Raw genomic sequence first — 12,204 nt, 5'->3', positions numbered from 1 at the left:
GTCGATGATGGCCACTATCTTGCTCTGACGAGTGGCTAATAAGCCCGAAACCGGTGTGCAAGTGTGCCCGTTCCAAAATTGAGGGTGACTCTTTCAGTTGTATTGCCAATTGCATATGCAGAAAATTCTCTGAGAAGATTCCTGCACTGACGCCTGTCAAATATAATCCAACGCCCTTCGTGGTATTAGCCAGGGGAGTAATTGTTTCAAGTAGTCTAATCCATTCAACCTACTGTGTCGGTATATCCCAAACTGGCTTGAACATCTGAAGTTTTTTTCTTTAGATTTGTTTCTGCCGGTCTTCAAAAATTGTTACGTTTCGAAGTCTGTTCTTCTTCGCTTTTACGCAACCAAAACGACCCTTTTTTTGATAGAATCGTCACGTGTGATGGAAAGTAGTTCCTCTACGATAACAGGAGAAGTTCAGGACAATGGTTGAAGACCCTAAAAAGAAAATCCACCAAAGAAACCATGGTCACTGTATGATGATCAGCGGCTTACTATAACTTTTTGTAACTGGGCTAAACCATGACAGCAGAGAATTATTCTGAGAAAATAAACAAAATGTACCAATAATTGCGTCAGTAGTAGCCAGCACTGGTCAACAGAAGAGGTACAATCCCTGGAAGTTTGGAATTTTTGATTTCCAGACTCGAAAAGATGGGTAAACAAACTTAACAATGGCTGGAACGGTCTTCGTCGAATTCATCGATTCGAGCATCCAATTTTTATGTTGAGTTAATTGACTCGTGTGACATTGGCAGAAGTGCACTGATTCAAATGGCCCTCATTTCTATTGAAATGAATAAATATCCACTGAGATATTACCGTTTGAAGTAGACTCATAGGAACGGACAAAACCTAATACTTCTATTGATAGATAATAGAACTCAACGATATTATATGTCGAATGATATTGAGCTCATGAAAATTATAATGAGACATTTCAGAAATGAATTGCACACTCCCATCGTTTACTCTTGTATTCAATGTACCTTTCTTTTCCATTTCTTCCACAACGATTGTCAAATTGATGCTTTATGATTTCCACTGTTCATAGTCTTCGAGTCAGAAACCAGATTTACTGCCAACATCTGGGTCTTCAATAAAATGAAAGCCATATAATTTTAGGGTGGCACTATAAACGTTATCGCCTCCGGCGACCAGACAACTTGTGCCTTATCGATTTTTCATTATTTTTATCAACTGAGCGGTCCTCTGACACTAAATATACTCTGCAGTTTTTATGTTGGCAATAACATCGGCAAAATTGGGAAGATTGACCGCTGACTCTTCGAACTGAATGTAACAAACTTTCTCGATATCAACAATAAAATATCAGTTTGGAAGTAATGTATTGATAGCAATTTGGACAGCTAGTATGAAATGAGTGTTCAAATTTTTTTATTATTGTTTACATGGGCTAAAAATCCAGGGCCTGAGAAAAAAATGCGTTTTTACACGCTTTATATTAGCTTCACCTGTATGTTTATATGCATGTATGTATTTATGTTTGTATGTTTGTTTGTAACTCTCAAGCTCGGGATCTGTATTAACAGAATTATCGGCATTATTGTTTGATCTATTCGCGGGCAATGATCTATTCGCGGGCAGATGGCGCTGTACGTAACTATCAATTATTGTTTGAATTTTTCAATTATTGCTCAATCTGTTTGCGGGCAGATGGCGCTGTACGTAACTATCAATTATTGCTTGAGCTATTCACGGGCAGATGCCGCTATACGTAACCTCCTTGATAGGTTGTTCAAAAGAAAATCAAAATAAAAAACATATTTCAAGAATTATAAGTGTTAACGAAATTTTGTGCTACAGATGAAATATTGAAATATTTACCCGTGATTCAGTACAGAAAAAAGTTTTGAACTAAACGGAAGATACATTTTGAAATCCAACTCGATTATCTGAAAGCAAACCAGAATATGGATTTCAGCAATGAAAACTTTATCGTAAATTGTACACCTAAAAAATTCAGTTACACTAATATTTCAAAAAATCGAAAAATTAGAATCGAAGTGCTTGACATACATATCAAATCGAAAGATTGATTTGAAAAACAAAATTATTCGGTGAAAAAATATTTTTAGTCCATTAATATTTTGAATGAAACTTCAAATCAAAACATGAAGACTGAATTGTTCGTTGAAATTGTTACTGCAAATGTTCTCTTTACTTCGAAACAAATTTTACTGTCCGACCTCTGTTGGAGACTTACTGCATCTCAGTATTACTATAGACTTTGAGATCTCAAACTTTATTATGTTGTTTGAGAGGAATTTTACATTCGTGCGACGTCTGTTAAAGATTTATAATACTAGTGACTAGAATTCGAAAAAAAACATATTTTTGACAATAAATCGGACTTAAAAGTGAAAAATAAATATACTGGTGGTTTGAATTCTCCGCTGTACGCGCGGTAGCTTCTGATTGGTTGACTGAATTAGGCCCAATTCACACAGAGTGGACGTCTGGCGGAGACAAGACGCGGACATTTGTTCCTTCCGTGTCCAAAAGGGTCCAGAATAGACTTGCTCAAATTTGCACATATTTTTCCATAAGAAATGGCTCAGAACTCATATTACTTTGATGAAACAATTTTTTTCTTTGCTATATTCGGTCGTTTCTTTGCAATTTGTGCCTCCAAATGTTCCAATAGCAATATATGTAAATGGTATTTCTTTTCTCAAGATAGTCGTTGAATATTCAACCACGCACATCCCAAAATACCGGGGCCATAAACTTTCCAGCCGATTGTTGTACTTTCGGGCGCTTTGGATGAAGTTCACCAGTTGCTCTCCACTCAGATGACGATCGTTTTGATTCCTCAGTGAAGTGATCCATGTTTCATTCATTGTCACATATCAATGCAAAAATATCGGCTTCTTATGTTTGAACATGGTCAAACATTGCACAGAATGTGCTTATGATGCACTGTTTGGAACCTTTGGTGTAGTAATACATATTACTGGAGTTTATTTTCAACACCAAACCGTTATTTTAACACCTCAACACGTGTTTCGATCACCAAGTGATCATCTTCAAGAGAAATATCTTCCTCTGCCTCACTTGGACGTCCACTCACACTCTATCATCGGTGTCTCTACGACCACTTTTGAAGTTAGCAAACCAATTTATCATTGTGTCTGATGGAGAGAAGTCCTATGTATTAGGCCCGAAAATTTTCATCCCATGTAGTAGTTTATTACATGTGTACATTTGATAAGTTGGTAAAATTTCTTTCATAATGTTTGAATTTCCAATTAGTTCATACCTTTCAATCAATCAGTCAATCAATCAATCAATATACTTTATTGAACAAGAAAAGATATTCTTATTGACAAAGCTTTCTATAATTTAAAGTCAGTTTGAAAAAAATCTGTTTAAAATCTGTTTTACCGTTAATCAGCTGCCACCCCCATACGAACGACAACTCTCCGAAGTTGAGAAACTTGTGCAAGCTAAGGACTAACGAGGTCTTACCTTTTAACGTGTGATTCCTAATACGGTACATAAATAAATTTAACAAATAGTATTCTATATACCACAAGTCGACAAAAAAAAATGTTCACAACACAAAAAGTGAGCATCATCTTAAAAAAAATATTGACATAGCTTATTATAATCTTAAATGAATATATGTATTTTTTTTTATTTCAATAACATATAATTCATTATAACATTGAAATCAAAAGTTCAAAAATAACTTTTCAAAACGCTCGAAGGTGCGAACTCGTTTCCTCCTTTTCATAAAAGAGGATGTATGCATCTCCGCTCACAAGCGATTTTGGTGAAATTGGTGACACGTGTGAATCATTGTATTCGTGCCACGTGCCAGTATAAGGATGTCTGCAGAATGCTGTATAATGTCCGCTGTATGGAGACCAATTATGATTAAAAAGTGCATATAGATTATAAGGACAAGGAGTCAAATTGTCTGCTGCATAATTGTTCATATCTATCCCATCTAGAGAAAATTCGATGGTGACATATAACTTTCCTCCAAATCTTTCTGTCAGAGAAAATCTTTTCCGCTGTCGCTCAATTTTTCGTTAATTTCCGTTAACGTCGGTTTAGGTTCTCAATAATCCTAATAACGTCATCGTGTAAACCTTCTATATGTATAATCACATATGTAAATAGTACATAAAATGAGTTGACAAAGGCAAAATTTTATCACAATACAAGAAAGTGACCATCATCGTAAAACTCCTGTAGGGTATAGTAGGGTTTGAGAAAAAGTAGTTTTTTGAGTGTTTTCCAAAAATATGGTGTTTGGAGATTTCTCTCAAACAGGTTGGCAAATTGTTATATATCTTTTTACTCTGATACATTATTGATTTTTACGTTAACTGGAGGATGGAGAGAGGTAAGTTTCTTCTCATTACTTGACGAGTATTATGGCTTGTTCGAGTGCGTTCAGTATCGGAGACGTTGGACTTGTGCTTATGCTCCAAACATAGAGTTTCAAGTATAAAAATGGAAGTTAATGTCAAAATTCTGTGTTTTATAAATAACGGTTTATTTAGCTCTGGACATGAATCTGACTGCTCGTTTCTGCAGGACGAAAACAGAATCGAACAATTACTTGCTGCAATAACCCCAAAATGCAATACCATATCGCCGGTGTGATTCGATTAGAGAAAAATATGTCACCTTACTCATTGACAGACCTGAAGTCTATCCAAATCCATGATAGAGTAAAACAAAACAAAACCGAAGCGTGATGTTCACGTGATCGCCCAGTGTCAGATGGAAAGGGCAGCGTTCATTGGTGAATTCGCCTTCTTGATACGAGTTCGATACCAGCACAAGGTTGTAATCAGTCGTTTGCGTGTTTGTGTGGCGTGCGTTATAGTATATTGTTTAAAATTGTTTTCCGGAATGTCCAGTACAGACACTGCTGATGACACTGTGAGCTATCCTCTGAGTCCAGCCAGGAAACGATCCAAAAAAAGACATTCGAGTGTTGAGATGAAAGAAGTGATTTTAAATGTGTTCAAGAAAGAGATAGAACAAATTGAGACATCGACTGTCGACGAAGTCGTATCGAAAGTTTCCGAATACAAATCAGAATTTTCAAACCATTATAAAATCAATAGATGATGCTGATGAACATGCAATCAGGAGGGAAGTGCATCAGTACTTTTTCAGAAATGGAATACACACGATAGACAAAGTACTCACAGAAATAAATGAAGATGTTTCATTACCAAGTTGTAAGCGGTCAACATTTCATAAAGTATTGAAATATTTGAATTCTGTATGGAAAAAACGAGGGCGCAATAGTTTATTATTGGATAGAGAGGAAATTGTGTTATGGAGGAGAGAGTATTTGACCAAAATTAAATATTATAGGTCATACTACCCATAAAGTATGGGTCGATGAAACTGTGACCTCATCTAGGAGGGCCTTTCTAGATGGACTATCCACCGGAATAACAAATCCATCAGGTGAACTGATGGATTTGTTATATTAAGAACTGCCTCAATCTCAATATATAAAAAGTAACCCTCGTATTTGTTTTATTCACTTACATACCTCTTCATAATTTCAGGTAAAGGAAAACGGTTTATCATTTGTCACATCGGTAATGAGAATGGGTTTGTTGCTGAAGGGCTGTGGTGTTTCGAGTCAAAGAAAACTGGAGATTATCACAAAGAAATGAACGGTGAATCTTTCGGAAGTTCTACCCAATCTGGAGGATAATGCTGTGATTGTAATGGACAATGCACCTTATCATTCGCGACGGTTAAAGAAGATTCCGACAACGTCTTCAAAGAAGGTTGAAATCCAAAATTGGCTGCGATCAAAGAATATTAGCTTTAAAGACTCAATGCTAAGAGTACAGCTACTAAAAATTGTCAAGGAGCGCAAGCTTGAATACCAAAAATATATTGTCCTTCTCCTGCCTCCATACCACTGCGAGCTCAATTCCATAATATGGGCTGATGTGAAGAATTTTGTAGCTCAGCATAACACCACGTTCAAATTTGCAGATCTCAACGTACTTTTTGATGAGGCTTTGAAAAGAGTCACAGCGGAGAAATGGAAGAAGTGTGTTCGGCATGTGATATCGGAAGTCGAGACAAAGATGTGGAAGCTTGATAACATAATATAGGCACAAATCGAGCCACTGATAATTCAGATTGGTGGGGATGACACTACTGATGAAGAGACAAATTCATCCAGTTGAATAATTTTGATCAATATACACGAAATAAAAAAATTACATAAAATAAAAATTATCAATAAAGAAATAATCACGTCTTTTTTCATATAATGCTTGAGTGCGCTGTGAAAAATCCAATGAAAATCTTTTTATATTACACATATTATCTGCATTTTTCCTGTTAAACTGCAAAACTTGTGCATTCCACTCGTTATTATAAAAAAGTTTTCCTAAGTATCATATAGCATTTGGGATCAACAAGATGTTGGTTCTGAATACGACCCTGGTCAATTCTTGGGATTTTCAATATCACGTGCGTAGGGCATGTCAATGTTTACATCCACTCTATCTTGGCTTTGAATTTGCTATAGTTCCTTAAACACAACTCTCACTGATAAGCAGCCCGATGCCAGTTTCCTTTTGATACTTTGAATGTAGATATGAAATGTTAGGTTACCAATTTCAATACCAAGAAATTTGGTACAGAGTTTGTTTTCAATGGTTGCAGTGTCAAATACAATGTGACCCATTTTTAATGGAAACACCCCCCTAAAATTTGAAGTTGTGAATCGATTTCAATAATTTTTTTTTTCGAAATGTCATGTACTAAAAGGTCTACCTTGGGACAAAATTTTAAATGTTTATTGAAGTTTCAGGGCATACTACGATATTTTTTCTTAGTCGAAAATCGGGATTTTTCATTAGCGATTTTTTTTATTGGAAAAATCACTTCGCCACTGGATTCAGAGTGCCTCTAAATAGGTGTGACCAAAATTTCATGAGAAAATATTCATTAATAACAAAGTGATGACAACTCAAAAATTCGAAAACTCGCACAGCTAACAGTCACAATAATCATTGTTTTATGATTTCAACAATGAAGTGCCGCCAGATGAAAAAAAAAACAAATAGCGTAAATATTTTTAATGAAAATAACGGAATTACATTCACACAATTCAACTAACAATGAAGCAAAAATTTTTGATAAACGTAACTAATAACTAATTAATGAAATGTTTCGATTCAGGGCAACAATTGATTCTAACTCATATTCTAGTAGCCTCTACTAATCCACCACGTATTTCGATACATATGTCGTAGCGCTTACAAATATTTCTGATTACGTTTCTTAGTTCTTGAGGACTAATATCTGCACATATCTGTCGAATTCTTGCACAAAGTTCATTTCTATCTCTTGAGCTATCTCTTGAGCGGTTTTTGTTAACCTTTCGCGTGAGAAGTCCCCAGAGAAAAAAGTCCAAAACTGTGAGGTCTGGAGATCTGGGTGGCCACTGTATAAACGGACTACCACGGCCTATCCATCGGTTTGAAAAATGTTCGTTAAGCCATTGCCTCACAGCTCTGGCATAATGAACTGAACACCCATCTAACTGGACAATTAAATTTGATAGTTCATTGATTGGCAGCTCGTGAATAGCATCCCAAAACTGTGTTTTTAAAAATTCCAGAAACCTCTGCGCATTAATGTTTTCCTGAAAAAAGAAAGGACCAATAATTCGTTCATTCAATATCCCACACCAGACGTTGATTTTTTGGGAATACTGGCTTTTACAGTGTATTACCCAGTTAGGATTATCCGCTGCCCAATAGCGACAATTCTGTGATGACACTACTCCATTTGTAGTGAAAGTGGCTTCGTCGGAATATAAAATATTTTTTAGGAAATTTCTATTGTTTAAATATTTCCCTTGGGCCAATAAACAATATTCCAGGCGTCTTGCTTCGTCGCCTTCTTGAAGTGTGTGTACAAATTTTGGCTTGAAAATTTTAATATTCTTTGCCTTGAGACATCTCCGAATAGTTTCTCGTGGAATATTCAAATCTAAAGTGGCATTCCTTATACTGGCATTAGGATTATTTCCGAAATAATTTAAAATGATTTGATCATTCCTGTCATTCCCGTTTCGTCTTTTTACAGGATTACTTTTTAACATAATTTTTGATACTGCACCAGTTTCATTGAATATTTTATTTATTCCATTTACCGTACCGCAGCTAATACGAGGACGATCTGAATATCTCTCATTGAATACTCTACAAACCTCTCTAGCACTTCTGACGTCATCTCCCGAAAGGCGTACAATTTCAATTTTCTCTCTTACGCTCAATCTTGCAGCCATGACACAAAATAATTCGAAGAACTGTAAGGTGAATATTGTTGACAATAATACACTTAAATCTTTCACAAGTGTCAAACTGTAATATCATTTCCATGGCAACTAAAATTTAAATTGAAATATTAGGTCTTAGTTTTAGTTAATTTGCGTGAAAACTTGAATGTAATTCCGTTATTCCCATTAAAAATATTTACGCTATTTGTTTTTTTTTTTTTTCATCTGGCGGCACTTTATTGTTGAAATCATAAAAAAAATATTCTCATGGCTATATCTGTTGATATAGGGTGTTTTTTGTAACTGTTAGCTGTGTGAGTTTTCGAATTTTTGAGTTGTCATAACTTTGATAATAATGAATATTTTTTCATGAAATTTTGGTCACACCTGTTTAGAGGCACTCTGAATCCAGTGGCGTAGTGATTTTTTTAATAAAATATCGCTAATAAAAAATCCCGACTTTCGACCAGGAAAAAATATCGTAGTATGCCCTGAAACTTTAATAAACATTTCAAATTTTGTCCCAAGGTAGACCTTTCAGTACTTGACATTTAAAAAAAAATATTAAATTCGACTTACAACTTCAACTAGAACTAAGTTAGTATGGATACATCTGAGTAAGCTATTGTCTAGCGAACCTTATGGTGCGGCTTTGAAATCTGTTCGGTGAAAATCTCAGAATAGAGTGTAAGTCGAATGAGAATTCCAGTGGTTGATTTATTTATGAATGTATTTTCTGACCCGATCAGCGGTATATAAATTATCCATTATATGTGGGGCTCTTTAGGTAAACATCTAGACATAATAATCTTCTCTGACGTTAGAGACTATGTTATTTGTGACATAAATCTTCCTGAATATCAATGTTATAGGTAACATTAATGAAATTGACGTGCCCATATAGTAATTACTCATCATATATCATAAGCTCAATTGAAAAAAAATATTTGATAGGGGTGAATTATGTTCATTCATCATAAAACGCTTTCAGTCAAATGACCTTTGAATTGAATCAGGGGATTCATTCCTTGTTTGTTTGCGACATGTTGAGTTCAGCTATAGTTGCAGCTGGTGTATCTGAAACAAGAAAGTTGAACATGGAAACAAAAAAGTGGAACATGGAAACTCCCAGTGAAAATCATATCAATCGGATCTCTTGTTTTTTCAACGTATATCTGACCATTGCAAAACTTTTCGGAATTGCACCTTGCAAAACATTTATTTGGAACGTGCACACCTTGATGTGGTTTTCTTTAGTCATATTTTGTCCAATTCGGGTGTTTATGACGATAGAAAATGGCAGAACTAGCTCAACCGTCATTGTTCTAACATCTTTTTTCGAGTATATGTCGGGAATGATGTTCATGGTGTCACTACAAATAAATAATTTTCGGTCAAATGCGATAAGTGAGAAAATTTTACCCGAGTTTGAAAACTCCTTTACTGACTTCAAAGATTTCAAGTCGATTCTGGTCAAAGTTGCTTTCATCAGTTTGGTGGTGCTTTCTGTAGCAATTCCTAATTCAGTGTGGTTGATATATACCGGAGGAAATATAATGGAAAAATGGTATATCTGGATATATTCTGCCATGAAACTTTATAGGCATTTTATAATCTCAAATTTGATCCGTCATTCAACCCAAATGATGGAAATTCGATTGGATCAAATAAGAGCCAAAATAATAGAAGTTTTCTCCAAGAAACACACTAATAAGAGCCGATTCCAAATGGAAGTGAAAACAATCAGATTAACTTGGGATAAACAGAATAAATCAGTTGAGGAATTCAATACAGTTTTTGGAACTGCAATCTTTTTGATAATATGTATAACAACCATGCAGTTTCTGTGTGCTTGGTGTTTGATTTTGACAACCGACACACACTTTGTACATAATGTCCGGAGTTTTTTGATTCAACTTATGCTAATCTCGGTAAGTTATATTATATTTTGTATTTCTTTAATAGATATAAAAGCGAAACCTCTGGCGTTAAACGAGGTTATAAATAATCCCTTGATCACATTCGTTAATTTGACTCAGGATACAGATATTAGATCGTCATTTTTCGACCCACGAATTTTCTTATGAATGTTTTTAGTCTCAGAGTATTGGTACTTTTCAACAAATTTTTAGATAATCATATAATATTGTTGAAACGACAGTTTGGGATGGAAAAAACAGTATTCAGGGTTCAGTTGCATCCACATTTGATACTTGTTCATTTCCTTACTCTCCAACAAGTTGAGTTTCAAACCTTTTTTCTGGAAATGGAGGGGCTAGTATCCATGGTTGTACTCATGTTCCTCTGTGATTAAATAAGTGGCATATGTGGAATTTATTTATCCAGTCTGGAAACTATTTTTAGGTTTCTTTATACGAGCTTTGAGCGTTCTTCCAGTTTGACCTATATAAAACATCGGACACAACTCACATGATAATTTATACACTCCCGAATTTTTCTGAAACTGAACTTCCATCTTTGTTTTTCTCAATGTGCATGCCTGAGTTGTTGTTGTTTTTGGAAGCAATATTTACACCTTTGTTGTGCAGAAAATCTGAAATATTTGTAGTGGGTTGGCCTAAGTAAGTTGAAGTTCTATAAATTGTATCCTCTTCTCTTTGAATTGGATAAACTTCCTTCAAAGCTTGACTGTATAACTTTTTTGACAATGAAAAATGTATTAGGCTGATATCGTAATCATTGTTGACGGCTATTTATTTCATTATGTTCAGTTCTTTATTGAAATTCGTCTCTGACAAGGGCACATTTATCAGTCTGTAGATCATACTGTTGAAAGCTGCTACTTTGTGCTGATACGGGTGGGTTGACGAATTATGAATGATAATATATGTAAATTGATGGATGTAGCCGTTAGTACGTGGTAGGAAATCATATTGAAGAAAATGGAAATGAAACTTTCTATGTTTTTTACCACTTTTATTTGTAACTAACGTTACTGCAGTTTCGTCCTATGCGGACATTTTCAAACTTATACAATGAGCTCGACATCTTCTGGGCTTACTTAAAATTGAATTGTGATATCACCTGCCAGACGGCTTGGAGGGCCCCGAACAGCTCTAGGCGATTGTGTAAGTTGCCACGGTTTCTCAATACCTCCCTCTGGATCATATCTCAAACATGCTCTATTGGGTTAAGATCTGGTGATTGTGCAGGCCCTGGTAATACGCTTATTTCATCACCTTGCAGGAACTGTTTAACCGATCTCGCAACGATTGGTCGTGTATTATCGTCCATTGGGATAAAATTGTCACCAACTAGATTTTCTTCAGTAATTCTCATCAACATATTGCAACCTCAATGATCTGACTCCCTGTTTCCCTGTGACTATTTTGATTCATTCATGAATTTCTTCATTTGCACTCAGTAATGACTATTATTATTTGCAGGCCCTAACTGGCATCATAATATTCTCCTGCGACCATGTGGAACGTTGTGGGGATGACGTTGTGATGAGCTGCTATTTTCTGCAAGAGAATATCGACAAGTCATTTGTTGGAAACGAGCTGGTGTACCTTGCGAAACATCTGGAGAATCTGTCTCCGAAATTCATCGCAGGAGGTTTATTACGCGTCAACAGAACAGCCATTTTATCTATGATATCGTTTGCGACAACATATGTTATAGTCATAACACAGTTATACAAGTAATTTTCAACTAAAAAAAATTAGCATAATGCTGCAATTGATTTTTCACAGTTTTATTATTGATGATCACAAAAAATGATTCATTGTGTGACTGCACCACTTATTGTATTGATTGAGAAAACTCACAAAGTTACAGAAAATCTTGCGAATCTCTTGTTCAAAGAGCACCCAGACAAGATATACCGCTGAAAGTTAGTCATGTTTCTTCAATTGTGTTGT

General features: G+C 35.3%; 1 protein-coding gene across 1 annotated transcript in view; it reads left to right on the top strand.

Moving 5' to 3' along the window:
- LOC111513127 (dynein regulatory complex protein 11) overlaps positions 1–11,923 on the top strand; it is a 45,570-nt gene extending 33,647 nt beyond the window's left edge. The window contains exon 2 of the mRNA XM_074183222.1: positions 11,728–11,923. Coding sequence (XP_074039323.1) covers positions 11,728–11,783 — 56 coding nt within the window. The 3' untranslated portion in view covers positions 11,784–11,923. The remainder of the gene's footprint in view (positions 1–11,727) is intronic.
- Positions 11,924–12,204: the final 281 nt, after the last annotated feature.

The sequence above is a fragment of the Leptinotarsa decemlineata genome, unplaced genomic scaffold (genome assembly GCF_025532065.1).
Source record: "Leptinotarsa decemlineata unplaced genomic scaffold, Ldec_3_MD MMD2_tig00026336_RagTag_RagTag, whole genome shotgun sequence".
Lineage (NCBI taxonomy): Eukaryota > Metazoa > Arthropoda > Insecta > Coleoptera > Chrysomelidae > Leptinotarsa > Leptinotarsa decemlineata.
This window is presented reverse-complemented; position numbering and strand designations above follow the sequence as displayed.